Source organism: Somniosus microcephalus, chromosome 7 (assembly GCF_052327205.1).
Source record: "Somniosus microcephalus isolate GS21.2 chromosome 7, FLI_Smic_1.0, whole genome shotgun sequence".
In the NCBI taxonomy this organism is placed as follows: domain Eukaryota; kingdom Metazoa; phylum Chordata; class Chondrichthyes; order Squaliformes; family Somniosidae; genus Somniosus; species Somniosus microcephalus.
In genome coordinates, this window is record NC_140993.1 from 232,529,747 (window position 1) to 232,547,835 (window position 18,089).

The 18,089-nt window shown below is 41.5% G+C and overlaps 1 protein-coding gene across 1 annotated transcript in view; it reads left to right on the plus strand.

Moving 5' to 3' along the window:
* rttn (rotatin) overlaps positions 1-18,089 on the plus strand; it is a 283,502-nt gene that overhangs the window by 123,396 nt on the left and 142,017 nt on the right. Inside the window, exons 20-26 of the mRNA XM_085993987.1 lie at positions 365-421; positions 1,608-1,802; positions 3,449-3,688; positions 6,180-6,324; positions 10,012-10,166; positions 11,393-11,612; positions 14,855-14,983. Coding sequence (XP_085850113.1) covers positions 365-421; positions 1,608-1,802; positions 3,449-3,688; positions 6,180-6,324; positions 10,012-10,166; positions 11,393-11,612; positions 14,855-14,983 — 1,141 coding nt within the window. The remainder of the gene's footprint in view (positions 1-364; positions 422-1,607; positions 1,803-3,448; positions 3,689-6,179; positions 6,325-10,011; positions 10,167-11,392; positions 11,613-14,854; positions 14,984-18,089) is intronic.

Consider the following 18,089-nt stretch of genomic DNA (forward strand, 5'->3'; position numbering starts at 1 on the left):
TGACATTTTGTATTTTTCTTGTTGTAAATCTTCATCATTTTTAAAGCTGACTAATATAAGTACAATAAAACCTCCCTCACCCAAGCTGAAAACTTTAAAAAAATGTTTACTTATTGAAGGTTTTGGCAAATGAATAATATCTTTCATTTGTTATAAAGCAACTGTACGTGATATGTGTGCTGACTTCTGTGTGAACTGAATTTGAGATTTAATATAAAGGATCTATTCTGCTGTTGCAGATTACCATGTTTGTAGTCTAAAGCTCAGTGGTGAGTTAGTACAAAATACTGATCTTGCATTGCATTCTGTGTTGATGTGTTTCATTTGTTGATTACTTTGCCAAATAATACTGTCTTTGTAACAGGTCTGATAGCATCACTGCTCCCCCTCCATTCAGCTTACCTGTTGTTGTAACTCAAAGGTAAGCCGTTTCACACGTTTTCTGCGATTGGCAGTTCTCGCATTATCCTTTTATCGATAGAAAATATCATAACACTGTGTCTGTGCACATTTCCATCCATCGTGATCTGGCGTGACACTTTGTTCATTTGCGCAAACTTCTTATTGCTGAAAAAGCAATAGATTGATGCTTAACTGAGATAAATTATGAAAATCTGTCAACCCAGAAAATGAATCAATCAAATTGCTGAAAATGGTTTTGCAAAAGTCCTTTGTCAACCAATTTTCCTTTCCCCGAGTTCAAAATGTAGATTCTAACATAATGAAATTACAGTAATGTGATCAAACTTGTCTATAAACTTGTCTTTTGTGACTTTATTAATGGTTTTACTTGGAAACCTCCACTTCTCTCAACTGCCTTGGTTTACAATTGATATTTTTCTGTCAGTTGACGGGAATGACTAACTACACCCATGCCTGCAATTGCAGGATTCCAGTCTGAGCATGTGCAATGTGAAGAATTTACCAATTAATTCTTTTTTTTGCATCACTACCTTTGGTTATCTTTTCTCTAAAATATGTCACTGGAGATAGACACACCTCACACACTTTCATACCCCAGCAGCCAAATGAAAACAGTATAAAGTGCAGTTTTTAATGTTTCATGATGTAATCTTGGCACAAAACCAAATATATGCACTACAGATTGTTTATATATGCAACGTATGTTTACTTAAAACAGGCATATATTTGCTGTCAGTGCCTTTTGAGAACTTCATTAATGTTTTTATAAAGTGCATATCACTACACCAACCTTTTCTCTATTTGATTTATTCATTCCAGTATTGGCATGCAAGTCTAAATGTTATAAATGCCTGAATCTAACCATGGTCATGGTTTGATTAGTTTAATATTTGAAAACAAATCTGTATTGTTAACCCTTCCAGTACCACCAGCATAATGACTCCTTTTGGCAGTGTAGCTGCTGGCACGGTGACTTTTTAAAGTGATGTCCAACTGGAAAAATATCAGGACTTTGTTATGTCAGATCCAACGATGCAGCCAGGTTATAATTCACTGTTTGCTCTCCTATTTGACTGAAAAAGCCATGTGAGGTGCTTTAATTGATGTAGATATTTTCTATCAACTGATTTTGTTATGGCATGTTCCCCATGGTTTTGCTTTGGTCTGTTTTTTCATTTGAAAAGGTACAACTTGTTGGCCAAAGTGGCAGTTCATCACGCAGTGAGTCCCTACTGTACTGTGGTTCCATCTGCTTCGGACCCTATGACCTTAAGACCTGTGTCAGCCATGTTGAAAGCAGCCTGGAATTTTGCATGGTATCATGGGATTGATCAGACTTTAGATCAGAATAGATATCAAGGAATTGATACCTCACCAGAGTAAGTATAAATATAATTTGTTCAGTAAAATGTTTGCATTGTAATGGGGTTCCACTGTAATATAAGAGTTATAGTCACCATGTGCAATAATTAGGAACAAACGGTTTAAAGTATTGATGAACAACAACAGTTTTATAACAAAGTAATGCATGTGAATTTTGATGGAAACTTCATTTTCAATATAAATTTCATTGTTAGACCTGTGGATGCCACTCTTCAGAGAAACGTATGCAAAGTCCCTCTGAAGTCTAGGCAGTATGCTTTTTTCCAGAAATGAGTCTTGTATCTTTCTGACTCCAGTTTTGATAATGTTTTAGAGTGACATATACAAGATTTGCTCCAGGTACTATGAAAAGACAATCGAAGTTAACATCTAGTACAATTTCCCCTGCTCTTTGGCATAGAGTAAACATATATGGTGCCCAGTCACCCATGCTAAAATGTTGCTTTTTAGTCCCCTTCAATTGTTTGCTCTTTGCTTTCTTGAAAGTAGTGATTCATTCTGGGGTCTGTTCATTATTAAACTTTATTTACGTGACTATTCTTTGTATGTAAACATAGGCAGGTTATCAGTGGGCTGCCCAACTTTTCTACATGTACAGTCTTCCAATTGCAGTTTCTGGATAGCTGTGAGGATGGGGAACCCTGGTCTGTATTTGGCTATTGCTAATTGTGGCATCTGACTAGGATTGACTGACTCAGTTCAGACCTGGAATTGAACCCTGGACCTTGATGGTGTGCATGGTTTAGTGTTGCACCACATTGTGCATTTACCTACTGGCGAAGGGAGTTCAAAGTACTACTCTCTGACCTTCCCTGAGTCATCATTCCAATGCCTTATACAAGAACCCATGCTACTTCTAAAACCACAAAAAACTGGATGATCTGTGGTAATCAGCACAAGTTTTGTCAAACCAGCAGCCCAGCAGGCATTAGTGAGTCAAAATAGAAATTCAGATCCAAAATGCCCTTAAAAATCAAACTCTGCCTTATATAAGTCTGTTGTTTTGTTTTGATTGATTGTTGCCATCTAAAATTACAAGTGACTGCTTGTTTTCCAACTTCAGCTGAACTGTTTTGTGTGTCAGCTGTGGCTCAGTGGGTAGCACTCTCGCCTCCGAGTCAGGAGGTTGTGGTTCAAGTCCCACTCCAGAGACTTGAGCACAAAAATCTAGGCTGACACACCGCTGCTGTACTGAAGGAGTGCTGCACTGTCGGAGGTGCCGTCTTTCGGATGAGACTTTAAACCGAGGCTCCGTTGGTGCTCTCAGGTGGATGTAAAAGATCCCATGGCACTATTTTGAAGAAGCGCAAGGGAGTTCTCCCCAGTGCCCTCGTCAATATTTATCCATCAATCAACATAACAAAAACAGATTATCTGGTCATTATCACATTGCTGTTTGTGGGAGCTTGCTGTGCGCAAATTGGCTGCTGCGTTTTCTACATTACAACAGTGACTACACTTCAAAAAGTACTTCATTGGCTGTAAAGCGCTTTGGGACGTCCAGTGGTCGTGAAAGGCGCTATAGAAATGCAAGTTTTTTTTATCTCACTGTATTAAATACTGAAGCAGCAGAATCTGATTATATACACGCTGACTTCATTGACGCATTGATTTGTTGCTTTATATTTTTCTTCTGTTATAGATTTTTAGAGAGCCTGAAGTTGTCTTCCATTGACATTGTAGTGCTAAAAGCAAGCCATGTTACTAGTGGTCTGCAGGAGTGTCTCGTCTCCATCACCCAGGCAGCCTCTCACAGTGTTGTCAGTTCTGCTCTTACCAGAATGAGATTGTATTTGTTGAATGACAAACTAGCTCTGAAACAAGGACCTGGTAGCAGTATATCTACATTACATCACCTTGAATGGCAAACCGCACTGGCCAGGTTTGTACAATTACTGAAAACCACAACCCTTGCAAAAGTTGGTAGCTACTTGTTTTCAAATGATGTTTACTGTCTAACATGTTTAACAGTTATGTGTGCGTACCTTTATGCGGTTTATTTATTAAGTGTCCTATCTACCCTTTTTATCTCTCCCAAGTGGTTCATTTTCAAGGTATCTTCATAAATGCAGTCAAAACTACTGTTTGAATTCTCTGCATTTAAATGCTATTGTCAGCCTTGGCTCAGTGGGTAGCACCCTTGCCTCCGAGTCAGAAGATTGTGGGTTCAAGTCCCACTCCAGAGACTTGAGCACAAAATTCTAGTCGGAGGTGCCGTCTGCTCTCTCAGGTGGACGTAAAAGATCCAACAGCACTATTTGAAGAAGAGTAGGGGAGTTATCCCTGGTGTCCTGGCCAATATTTATCCCTCAATCAACATCACTTTAAAAAAAAGATTATCTGGTCATTATCACATTGATGTTTGTGGGTGCTTGCTGTGTGCAAATTGGCTGCTGTGTGTCCTACATTATAATATGACTACACTTTATATAAAAAAAAAAATTAAAAAAAAAGTACTTCATTGGCTGAAATGCGCTTTGGGATGTCCGGTGGTCGTGAAAGGCGCTATATAAATGCAAGTCTGTTCTTTTCTTTTATTGAGAGGGGTGCTACTAGATGGTTTTCTCTCGTTAGGCCTATGCTAAAAAATGTGCCTGGGAAAGCCTTAGAATTTGTTTTTATAGTAAATTTGAATCATTAGGAATCAATGAAGCCGACTTTTTTGTGGCTTTTGTTTATTTCAAATTTACTTAAACATAAAAATTGGTGAAGAGAATGCATGCCAACCATTTTTAGTTATTGTGCCCTCTCGTTTCCTAATGCCCATGTTCTGATTGTTGCTACAAAATAAGTGATATCAATAGAACTAACCTTGAGTCTTGTAACTTTCAATGTAGTCCTAACAAGGTACTTAAAGAACCTTCGCTTCTGGCCAATATTTATCCCTCAATCAACATAACAAAAACAGATTATCTGGTCATTATCGCATTGCTTGTGCGCAAATTGGCTGCCGCGTTTCCTACATTACAACAGTGACTACACTCCAAAAGTACTTCATTGGCTATAAAGTGCTTTGAGATGTCCGGTGATCGTGAAAGACGCTATATAAATTTAAGTCTTTCTACACTATGTAGCTCCTTTCACATAACAAACGTTCCAGGATATAGGAGAACACTTGCAGAAAGTGGGAGAACGGTTACGGGTAATCAAAAACACTACAGTTTAGGAAGTTGCAGAATGTAAAGGTCTGGTGGCCAATGCAGGTAGGACAAAGGGAGTGGAGGAATTATAGTAGGCCAAAGTTGGAAAATCAGATAATGAGTGCTGAGATGTAGGGCTGGAAAGATTGCAGAGGTAGAAAGGAGTGAGGCCATGGAAATATTTGAAGAAGAGACAGAGGAAGTTAAAGTTGATGCACTTGGGGCATGGAGAACAAATGAAGATTTGCAAGGATTGGGTATGACAATTAGGATGGGTTAGATTACAACCAGTAGAGTTCTGGATGAGTTGGAGTTTGCGTAGATCGGAGCTCAAGCAGCTGCCGTGGAGAGTATTGGAGACATCAAGCTTTGAAGTGATGGTGGCGTGAATGAGAGTTTCAGCAGGGGTGGGGATTCAGGCAGGTATTGTTATGGAGGTGGAAATAGATGGATGTGGTGACAAAGGGATATTACAGGCTGGGTGTGGATTTTGAAGTTCAGTTTAAGGTCGAACAGGACACTGAGGGTGAGCACTGCCATGTTCAGCTTGAGTGAGCAGCCAGAATGGGGGATGGGATAGGTGCCAGAGACGCAAAGGTTCTGGTGCAAACGCAATAGCCTTTAATGCTGATATACGCAGTTTATTCCATTTTGATTTTCCTTATTCAATTACACTGAAAGCGGTGAAACCAAAGCTGAAGTCCTGATGAAACTGCAGCAATAGTATTATTGTGGGGAGTGCATGCCAGCATTTTATTTAATGAAGTGTTGTTTTCCTCCTCCTTCATGAAACTACCCTGACAAAACGGTTTGTCAAATGGGAATAGGAATGAAGCTGGATCATTACCTGTTCTAGATAACATCTGAAAGATCCCAAGTCTTTTTCTGCAGAATAGTCTTTGCATAATTAAGTATGATTTTTGCATTGCAAAAGAGCACAGGCAACATAGGTGGCAAAATATGCAACGGGGAGACCATGGGGTACATTCACTGTGCATAAATTAACATTACATTTCTGAAACTCTCACTCTGAAGGACTGGAATTGTACTCTGTATTTCATTATTATGTTTCAAAATCTTGCTTTTGATTTGTTTTAACTGCTTAATTTTCTTAGAACAAAAGCTAGCATTTCAAAAATAATGTAAAAGCACATGCATGAAAAAATTACTGTCAATGTTCAGTGACCTGCAGTAGTTTGAAATTTTACACAGTGGTTATTAATTATGTTCCAGGTTTTTACAAGTTCTTCCAGCCTGTGTTGAAGATGAGAAACTCCTGGCTGACGTTGTGGCTTTCCTGAGCAAAATATTGATCGCACAAAAGGACGGTACAGATACCAAGGACCTAAAGTTACTTTTGGAGCTCCTGCTTAGACAGGTAATAAGATATTGTTAATGCTATTAGTAAATGTAGATGAATGGATACTAAATTCAATGGGGGAAAAATTCAGTTGTTTGTGCCTTAAGAGGGCGCTAATGGGGCGCAAAGCAACTAGCACCCGGGCGCGGCGATGTTTGCGCCGCTCGCGAAATTAACTAGACATTTTGCGGCGGCGCTAAACACTACCACCATGATCTCCTGTGCCGGCAGATTGTGACGTCAGTAACGCCCCGTTAGTGCCCCAGACCGGATAGTGAGTGGCGCCCCCTGCCTTACCGCCTGTCGCTAGCAACGACAGGTTGAGAGGAGCGTTATGCTGTCAGAAAGGGACTAGAGGAGCGCTATTTAAAGGTGACCGCTTCCTGCCTTTTTTTGTCGGTGACATTTTTGCACCACACATTCTGAGAGAGAGAGAGACTTCTGGAGAGATTCAACGCTGTGTGAAGGAGTTTTGAGTACTGAGCAGCACTTTGATGTTCATTTTGCTTTGCCCTTCCTTGCTTCGCCAGCGCCTTGCTCCTCGGCTTCTGCGCCTTAAGACAGGTGTGAAGCACCTGCTTTAGCGCTCCAATCACCTCCAGGGGTGATAAAAGCCAAGTTTGCTGTCGGAGGCGATAATTAGCGCCAGGCGCTAAACTTTGCGCACGGCCGATAATGGCGCCCCAAACGGGGCGATACTGAATTTCTCCCCCAATGGCTCTAATCCAATCAAGGGCATCAGAATGGTCATTAATGTCAGTGGAATGCACATAGTTCGCACATAGCCTTAAGATAATAGACTTCGGAGCGTCTATTTGGTTTTTTACATAGGCCTTCTGCTAATCATATTTTTTTGCTGAATTTGGGTTTAAAAAATTGGTTGAAATTGGACACGCGCAACTACGTCATCTTCATTCAGGCATTTCTCTCTCACTAGAAACTTGTCCAATCTTTCTTTGGTTCTGGGGAAATCACCTTTTTTTGTCAATGTCATTGAGGCTGCTCTCCTGCTCCCACCCTCTAAACAGGCCCAGGATGACTGGAAAGGTCTGTTGTTTTGTAGCAGATAGACATTGGAATTGCTCAAATTGTGTCTCCCAAAACTCTCACTCACTTCAGGTGCTAACTTTATCAGTTTAGTCAGTCAGACTCAACTTTGGAAGGAACAAATAAATTCTTATGCATAAATAGAAATTGCTTACAACAGTCTTCAGAAAGTATTGGCCCAGAAATTCGGGTCTCCACGGATGAGTACGCACGGGGTACTCACCCGTAGGCCCAATGGAACTGCGCGTGCGCGGGAAACCGGAACTTCCCGTTCCCTTAAAGGAAGGGGTTCGGAAGTCGAACGCGTACGCCAGAGAGGCAGCGCGTGCGCATGGAACTTACGGTTTTTTTTTACAGGTTTTCCCGGGAGGGTAAGTCTCCAGGAGTTACACATGTAAAAAGCAGGCGCAAGGCCTGCTTTTAACAAGGTAAGTGGTGAATTAATTAAAATTAAAACATTTTTTCCACATGTTTATTATTTTTAAATACTTTAAAGAAAGGTAAGTTTATTTTTAGCCCTGTTAGAAAATGTAATTAATTTTTTCAAAAATTTAAATTATTGTTTAAAAGTTATTTTGTGTAATTTATAGTTATTTTAAAAATGTGATGTTTTTAAAAAATTTATTTGAAGTTTTAGTGATGTTTTGGGGCTTATAGTATTTATAGTTTTGACAGCTCTTGTCAATTTTATCAATGAAGCATTCCCTGCTGCCATTGGCTCTCCATGGCCCACGTGATCCCAGGGGACGCATCGAACTAACTGCGCCCCTGGGATACGCAAACACTGCCGCGCTGGCAGTTGGAGGAGGCCCAGGATCAGAATCCCACCCGGGCCCACAGCTCAGCGGCCGGCGCGCAAGGTAAGTGCAGGGCGGAGGCTTGCACCCGCGGGAAGCCTCCAACCCGAATTTCTGGGCCATTATGTTAACGTAACAATGGTCTCCATATTACAAAGAGGATATAGAAGTACTGGAGAAGGTGCAAAAAAAGATTTACAAGGATGATACCAGAACTGAGAGGTTATAATAGGAAAGACTGAACAGACTGGGGCTTTTTTCTCTAAAAACGAGAAGGCTGAGGGGTGACCTGATGGAGGTCTTTAAAAAAAAAAAAAAAAATGAAGGGGTTTGATAGGATAGACTTAGAGAAGATGTTTCCACTTGTGGGGGAGTCCAAAATTAGAGGACACAAATATAAGATAGTCACTAATGGATCCAATAAGTCATTCAGGGGAAACTTCTTTACCCAGAGAGTAGACAGAATGTGGAACTTGCTACCACAAGGAGTAGTTGAGGCAAATAGCATAGATGCCTTTAAGGAGCAGCTAGATATATACATGAGGTGAGAAAGGAATAGAAGGATGTGCTGTTGGGGTTAGATGATGTAGGGTGGGCGGAGGCTCGTGTGGAGCATAAAAACTGGCATAGACCAATTGGGTCGAATGACCTGTTTCTGTGCTGTACTTTCGCTGTAACAGGAGTTGATGGGCATCATAAACGCCTCCACCCCCTCAAACCTTATTCAGCGATCTGAATGTGATGAATTTGTAAGATCAGGAGATGAATTATTGAGGTGAAATCAGTCTATTCCTACTCATTTACCTGTCTTTGCATCTTTTAAAAAATCTTCCCAAAACATATCTCTTTGACCAATCTTGGAGTGATCCCTCCTAATCTCACCCTTCCACTGTTGGTGTTCATTTCCTTGCATCTATTTGTGAAATGCCTTGGAGCGCTCCTTTGCATGAATCACACTATATAAAAATAAAGTTGTTACTGTGCCACTCGTGCACAGGCTAGATCAGAATCAACTCGAACTGCTTTTGGATGTTCATGCTGATTATGGAAAATTGTAGTATTCTCACTAATAATGAGAATTAGCCAGAACTCTGTTCTGCATGAATGTACTAGGGTTTTACAAAGCTGTGAAAGTTGGCCTTAATGTTTGTATAGTGTCAGCAGTACTCCAGTGTATTTTTGCATCATCCATCTGTTTGTTAGAATACGATTAACATCAGTTGCAGTGCAGTCATTTTTGAAGCTCAGATGTTTATTTTTCCATTTTCATATCCGCATAGTTACATATATGTTCGAAAGAGGCAGTGTTGCATGGAAATCACTCCAGATAATCTAAATCTTGCATCTCTAACATCACAAGCCTGCCTTCACCACCTATTGATATTCTCTAGAATATAAATCAAATACTGAATAATATTGTGATTGCTGAAAGAATAGACAGGAATACAACATGTGCTTTGATGTGTGCCTGGCAATTAATACCTAATTTTGCACCTCAGTGGCATTCATCCATATGAATGCAAACCTGTCTGCTCACCATGACTGAAATGAATCTTTTCAGACTCCCAAGCTTATTTATATGATAAAAATTTATAAATCAACCATAAATACTTAAACCTTCCGCCTCTTCAAGTTTTGTGACCCCGACACTGAGGTCATTAATTAAACCCACAATATTCTGGCAGAACAGCCGGTGTGAATGGACAGTGCAGGTGTTCAGCAATAACCACAACCCATAGGATTGTTGCAGTGTATCAGCTGCAGGAGTATGATTTTGGGTGGGGAGGTGGTGAACTTTAAAGAAATGAAACATTTGACTCACTTTAGTCGCAATTGTATTGATATGATGTATCACTGGCAGGAAACCAATCCACTGCTGAATTTGTTGGTGCAAACTGAATCACCTATGCAAGGTGAAATGGATGACGTTCAAACCTTTGTAAGACAGAAACTGCAAAAGGAGCTGACTGGATTCTTCAATGCAATATTGCGATCCCTCACCTCTGTTACGGACAGGTACTGGCAGTTGAAGCTGATATCTTCTGTTCTTTTGAACCTTGTAGTTTAACCTGCAGTTTTTGCACTGGGTTTTCTCTTCACGAATGCAGTCCAGTTCTGCCACATAGTGTTAGGACACAAGTTTGCATGTGTGATTACTGACTCAGTAAGTTCACGATTTTAGCAAAGTGCCTAGTGCAGACCAGGTGCTACCACCAGGGAGGGAGAGAAAGATGGAAAAGGGGTGATCCTCAGCCACTCCTGTGTAATTCCAAGCTGCTTTTGCAGACCTTTTGGATTTGCTTGCCTACTTTCACTGATTCAAACTTGCAACTTTCAGGCTGAGTTATGTGTCGATGCTGGTTCACTATATAGTTTGTATCTTATTTGAAATTTTCTTAAACATTGTTAAATTGATTCGGAACTCTCTGGGATGTTTGCTTCATCTGCCGCCAATGTCCCAACCCACACCAAGTCCTGGTCGCCCATCACCCCTGTCCTCACTGACCTATGCTGGCTCTGGTTTCCCAACATCTCAGATTTTAAATTTGCATCCTTGTGTTTAAATCCCGTCATGGATTTACCTCTCCCTATCTCTGTAACCTCCTCTAGCCCTATAACCCCCCCCATCCCAAACTCTCCAATCCTCTGATTCCATTCTCTTGTGAATCCCCTCTCCCTTTGTTCCACCATTGGATGCTGTGCTTTCATCCAGCGAGGCCTCACACCCCAGAATTCCCTCCCTAAACCTCTCCTCCTTTAATATCCCACCTTTTAAAACCTATCCCATTGGCCAAGCTTTTGGTCAGCCTTCCGAATCCCTCCTCCTTTGGAGCAGCATCCATTTTCTTTTCTTTACACCCCTGTGAAGCACCTTAGGACAGTTTTCTGCATTAAAGGCTATATAAATGCAAGTTGTGGTAATGTGCTTCCCAGCCAACCACAAAGATTTCCTGTACAAAATGGACCTCTTACTGCTGTCGAGCACATTCGAGAAAGTACCATTTGCCATTTTTGAGAACATTAATTTTTTTTCTAACTATTCGCACCACTAGTTAGTTGACCTTAGACGTTATTCATGGCTGCACCGAAACTTTTGCGAAGCTTCCATTTGAAAACCATTCACTTGTACTGGAAATGAATGATTATGCTCTTTTAAATTAAGTATTTTTGCTTAACCAAAGATGCTTGATCTATCAAAATAAATTCTTCCTCTGAGTTTGCATTGTGTTGCTTCTTTTCAGAAAATGCCTGTTGTTGGCTGGTCCTTTCAGAACCCAGCTGTCTGTTAAACTCCTACAGTGTTTGCGAATTACAGATGCACCACATTTCTACGGTCTACCCTCATTGGAGCGGACACTGCGTGGAATGGTCCACGTTACTGCTCTTCCCGGCTGGACCTTGCACTCGGCCACTGTGGAATCCTATTCTCTTTGTACGAAATATTTGACTGGGCTGCTGGAGGTATGTATTCAAATGTCAGATATAATTTACGAAAGTGAATTGCATTTTAAACGGGATTCAGATTTGAAATAAAAACAAAATGCTGGTAACTTCAGCAGGTGAGGCATCACCTGTGGAGAAAGAAATAGTTAACATTTCAGGTCGATGACCTTTCGTCACAGTTTTGACATGTTAGTTTTTCTTCCATATGGAGAAGATAGTTAGGAAAATTGGAAATTTAAGGAACAGCTAAAGGCCATTTGGTCCAAAAAGCCTGCCCCATTTCGGTTGATGACCAACTACCTTCTCACCATTTTCCTCAATCACCCATTTCTCCAGAAACATATTTATAAGAACATAAGAAATAGGAGTAGGAGCAGGAGTAGGCCATTCATCCCCTCAAGCCTGCTCCACCATTCAATAAGATCATGGCTGATCTTCTACCTCAACTCCACCTTCTATCCCCATATCCCTTGATTCCCTTGGTATCCAAAAATCTATCGATCTCTGTTTTGAATATACTGAACGACTGAGCATCGACGTTCCCTTTAAGTTACACGGCCGCGCGGTGTTCTTAATGTCCCGCATAGCCAGTCAGCCAGCTTTTAAATAGAAAAACCACGCATACGCAGAATTTTGAATGACCTGCGCAGCCCGTTAAAGGGGCAGCGTGGGCCAAAAGAAAATTAGAGGGAGCATTGCTGAGCATCCACAACTCTGTGGGATAGAGAATTCCAAAGATTAACAACCCATTGAGTGAAGAAAGTTCTCCTCATATCAGTCCTAAATGGCCGACCCCTTGTTCTGAGACTGTGATCCCTGATTCTAGACTCCCCAGCCAGGGGAAACATCCTCCCAGCATCTACCCTGTCAAGCCCCTTAAGAATTTTATATGTTTCAATGAGATCATCGTTCATTCTTCTAAACTCTAGGGAATATAGACCGTTCTACTCAATCTCTCCTCATAGGACAATCCCCTCATCCCAGGAATCAGTCCAGTGAACCTGTATTGCACTCTCTTTAGTAGATGATATTATTAGTACAGGTAGACTATCCTTTATCCGAAAACCTTGGGACCAGCTGTGTTTCGATTTTCGGAATTTTTCGGATTTTCGAAGGTTTTCATCTTCGTATCTGACAACAAACACTGTTGCTTAGCAACAGCTTGTAAACACTCGGGCCCTGCCTTGGAAGCGTCTCTGAAGCTGTTGCTAAGCTACAGAGACTCTTTCCACAGCCTGACTTTAAAAAAATGCTAGGGGAAGAAAAAAAAATGCTAGGGGAAGAAAAAAAACCTAACAAAACGGCTGCTGATTTCTGCCGTTAGATTGAGGTTTCCGGCTCCCCCTGCTCCGTATCTGAATTCCTTGACTTAGCGGGGGCCTGGGGCTCGACTGCCGCCACCAGTTGTGGGAAAGCCAGATATCGGCTGACTCCTACACTAAGCTGGCCCGCAAATCAGGTCGGGGGGGGGGGGGGGAGAAAAGACTATCAGACGGGCCGCTGTATTGTTGGGTTCATTCTCCCGGTACCTCCTTCACACTGCCCGGTTCGGCCTGCAATCTCCTTTCCAGGAGGGAACTCTGTGACCCTCTGCCCTGCTCGCAGGGAAAGGCAGAGCTCCCGGACCACTCCTGTCATGTTTGGCGCCACTCGGGTCATGTCGTGCGCACGACTTACACTCCACGAAAAAAACTTTTGGTTTTTAGAGGTTTTCGGTTTTCGGAAGTGCGGATAAAGGATAGTCTACCTGTATTGTCCTATCCTGTGCAGCATCACCACTGGCAGGAAGGTGCCATTACAATGTGGCAGGTTTACAATGATCAGTTTCCCTTATAAAAATTGACACAGGAATTTATCATGAAAATGAAAAGTGCAGAATGTATTACTTTTAAAATGAGAATTGAATTACATCTGTAGTTCATGTATCCTCTGTTGTCTAACCACGTGTCACCTGAAGTTTACACTTGGGTAAAGGAGTCACAAAGAAATCATTTGAGCAATTTGATTCTTTAAGATCCTCCTTAAAACCCAATTCTTTGAATAAGCTGTTGGTCACCCTTCCTAATCTCTCCTTTGTGTCAGTGTCTTCCCCCCGCCCCCCACCACCACCACCCTTCACACCTCTGAAATGCCTTCTACATTCTAAGTAAATTAAATGTTTATATTTATATCATATAGCGGTGGTGGTAGTAGTATCATGTTTTGGCATATCAGGACCTTTCTTGCTTGGTACATCTGCCTCAGTCCCAAAACACTTAAAAGTGCAGTAACTTATTTTGACTCTACAAATGATCTAATCTAGTAATTAAACTTTGCTGCAAATAATAGTTAAAACGAGAACATTTTGGGATGGTCATGTCTAGCAACATACTAACAATTATTTGAAGAGCTGCTGGACTTAATATTGACGCAATGGGAATGTATTGTAGTTGCTGGTAATTGTGAATACTAAAGAGTGCAGTTTATCAAAGCAACCTCTGAACTAAACAATAAGCAGGCTCATAAATTTTGATTGTTGAATGGTTGTTAGTTAATTTCATTTTTGAGGAAGGACATTTTGTTTTGGAGTCTTACACTTCTGAACTCTCCTAGTTCTCTCTTTGTTACAATTGCATCTGGTGATATCATCGATTATTCAGATTATAGGGTTTACAGTCAGCCCGTCTTGAAACACTATGATAAATGTGAATGAGAAGGCACTCATCATTGACTTGTCAGGCCACAAGAAGCAGTTTTAAATACCAAGTATCCTTTTCTAAACACCATAATATACCTGAGGAAAATTCAAGATTGCAGCATTTTCAACAATGAATCTTTGAAATAAAAATGACTGCTCCCTTCCTTCTCTTTCCTTTAATGTTTGGAGATCAGGAAAGGGAAAAGATATGGAATTAATTAAAGGCAAGTAAACGGAGAGGAGGAGAGTGGTAACAGTGGGGTCATTTAGAGGATAGAAATAACCATAATCATTTAATAGGATTGAAACTTTGATAAATGGAGAATAATAAAATGATACATGGGGAATTAGAAATATGCTGAAATTAAAGAAAAATACATTGTACCCTCGTAAGAGTGCTGATGGTTTCTGCACCAGCGCCTTTCTTCAGAACAAGCCAGCCCATTTCATATTTAACATTGATTGAGTCAGACCGATGACTGAACCTGTGAAGAGACACGAGGTAAATATTTTCATCACCGCACTGCTGAAATATTTTGTTTCATATGAATTTTTTGACTTATACCAACTCTGTCATTAACAGGTCATATCTTCTTTTTATGTGGAATGGGGAGGAAATGCAATGTCTTTCATGGGTAAAGGAGTCACAAAGACTGCAGTTATCTGCTTGCTCCAGCTGTCCTATGAGATGATAACACAGGCCAAAGATAAGGTAGGAACATCAGCAGGATCCTTGCATGTTTGATAAACACCAAAATTTCTTTTTAGAGAAAGCAAACAAATTTTCAGATATTTTGCTTGCAAGTGTGTGGTTGGATGTAGTTCCAGATTGCATCTAGTTCAGGGAACTGTATACAGGCTATGAATCATAGAGTTCCCTTGAATGTCGATTAAACATTTATACATAAGCAACAATTTAAATAATTTCTTAGTTTAGCATGCATATTTTAATAAATTATACACTCACCAAGCTCATTTCAGTGTGTTCCATATTGTCCAATGAATTTGGATTGTGTGGTAGTGAGACGGCATAGACCTTGTGTCCTCACCACTTGCACAATATTGTTTTAAAATTTGAAAAAATATATATACATTTAAGAACCACGCAAATGCATTGTTCACTTCAATTACTGTAATTATTTATAATTTTACATTATATTAGCAAAACATATTGTGGTAACATGTTTTGCTTAAAATATATGGCAGAGACTCTGAAATGAAAAACAATGGTAATATAATAATTATAGCACGTCACCCAAAAAGTGCTTTTGGAGAACGATGTAACTGGATAACGACAACAACTTGCATTTATATAGCGCCTTTAATGTAGTAAAACGTCCCAAGGCACTTCACAGGAGTGTTATAACACTAAAAATTTGACACCAAGCCACATGAGGATAAATTAGGGCAGGTGACCAAAAGCTTGGTCAAAGAGGTAGGTTTTAAGGAGCGTCTCAAAGGAGGAAAGAGAGGTTTAGGCAGGGAATTGCAGAACTTAGGGTTGAGGCAACAGAAGGCATGGCTACCAATGGTTGAGCAATTATAATCAGGGATGATCAAGAGGGCAGAATTAGAGATGGGGAGGGGCAAAACCATGCAGGGATTTGAAAACAAGGATGATTTTTAAATCAAGGCGTTGCTTAACCGGGAGCCAGTGTAGGTCAGCGACCACAGGGGAGATGGGTGAACGGGTCTTGGTGCAAGTTAGGACATGGGCAGCCGAGTTTTGGATGGCCTCAAGTTTACGTAGGGTAGAATGTGGGAGGCCAGCCAGGAGTGTGTTGGAATAGTCAAGTCTAGAGGTAACAAAGGCATGGATGAGGGTTTCAGCAGCAGATGAGCTGAGGCAGGGATGGAAACGGGTGATGTTATGGAGGGGGAAATATGCGGTCTTAGCTATGCTGCGGATATATGGTCGGAAGCTCATTTCAGGGTCAAATATGACACCAAGGTTGCGAATAGTGTGGTTCAGCCTCAGACAGGTGTTAGCGAGAGGGACGGAGTCGGTGACTAGGGAACGGAGTTTGTGGTGGGGACTGAAAACAATGGCTTCAGTCTTCCCAATATTTAATTGGAGAAAATTTCTGCCCATCCAGAACTGGATGTCTGACAAGCAGTCTGACAATTTACAGACCGTGGAGGGGTTAAGAGAAGAGGTAGTGAGGTAGAGCTGGGTGTAGTCAGCGTACATGTGGAAACTAACGCTGTGTTTTCAGATGATGTCGCCAAGGGGCAACATGTAGATGAGAAATAGGAGGGGGCCAAGGATAGATCCTTGGGGGACACCAGAGGTAACGATGTGGGAGTGGGAAGAGAAGCCATTGCAGGTGATTCTCTGGCTACGATTAGTTAGATAAGAATGGAACCAGGCGATTGCAGTCCCACCCAGCTGGACGACGGTGGAGAGGCATTGGAGAAGGATGGAGTGGTCAACTGTGTCAAAGGCTGCAGACAAGTCAAGAAGGACGAGGAGGGATAGTTTACCTTTGTCACAGTCACAATGGATGTAATTTGTGACTTTGATGAGAGCCGTTTTGGTACTGTGGCAAGGGGGGAAACCTGATTGGAGGTGCGGGAGAGATGGGCACGGATTTGGAAGGCTACAACGCGTTCAAGGACTTTGGAGAGGAAAGGGAGGTTGGAGATAGGGCAGTTGTTTGCAAGGACGGAGAGGTCAAGTGTTGGTTTTTTGAGGAGAGGGGTGATGACGGCAGATTTGAGGGAGCGGGAGACCGTACCTGAGGCGAGAGAACTGTATACATTGTCAGCTAACGTGGGAGCCAGAAAAGGAAGTTGGGTGGTCAGCAGTTTGGTGGGAATAGGGACGAGGGAGCAGGAAGTGGGTCTCGTGGACAAGATGAGCGCAGAGATGCCATGAGTCATGAGGGGAGATTGGAGAGAAACTGAAGAAAGGTGTGAGTTCCGGGCTAGGGTAGGAGGGAACCTTGGAGGAAGTTTGGCCTGGTGGGCTCGGGGAAGGAAGGGAAGTGGCAGAGGCACCTGAACGGATGGTCTCAGTCTTGGAGACAAAGAAGTCCATGAGCTCCTCACACTTGTTGTCAGAGTTGAGGATGGAGGAGACAGGGGAGAGGGGTTTAAGAAGACGGTTAGCAGTGGAGAATAAAATCCGGGGTTTACCTTTGCATTCCAGAATGATTCTGGAATAGTGAGCAATTTTGGCAGACGAGAAAATGACCCGATAATGCTTTATGTGGTCCAGCCAGATCTGGCGGTGAATGACTAAACCAGTTGACCGCCATATTCGTTCAATCTGCATCCCTTGGACTTAAGAGAGCAAGGACGAGGGCAGTACCAGGCGGAACGGCCAGGGTTGAGAGAGAGTAATTGTTTTAATAGGGACTAGGACATCAAAGGTGGTGGTGAGGGTATGGTTGAGCAGATCGGTTACTGCAGAAATGTCATGGTGAATGGAGGGCCAAAGTCTAGACAGTTGGGATTTTGTAAGTGCAGTTGTAAGGGAATTGGGAGAGAGTTTTTTCCAGTCAAAATTACCATGGTTAGGAAATACATAATGCTTCAAGTGAGTGCATGTTCAAATATATTGATAGCCAGAGTAATAAGTTTTAGAATTATTAGCGACTAAGAGCAGGGGAGGCCTGCATACGGTGAAATAACTTTTGGGGAGCGGGGAATGGGACGGGGGGAAACTGAACAATTTGATTAAGATTACAAATTTGGGGTATATGTACAAAATGTATAGTTCTAAACAGTTGGAAGTCAATTTAAAAAAAAAAAAAAAAAAATGATCGTATTTATGAATTTAGTTTGAATTTTTAAAAATTGTCGTGCTTTGATTC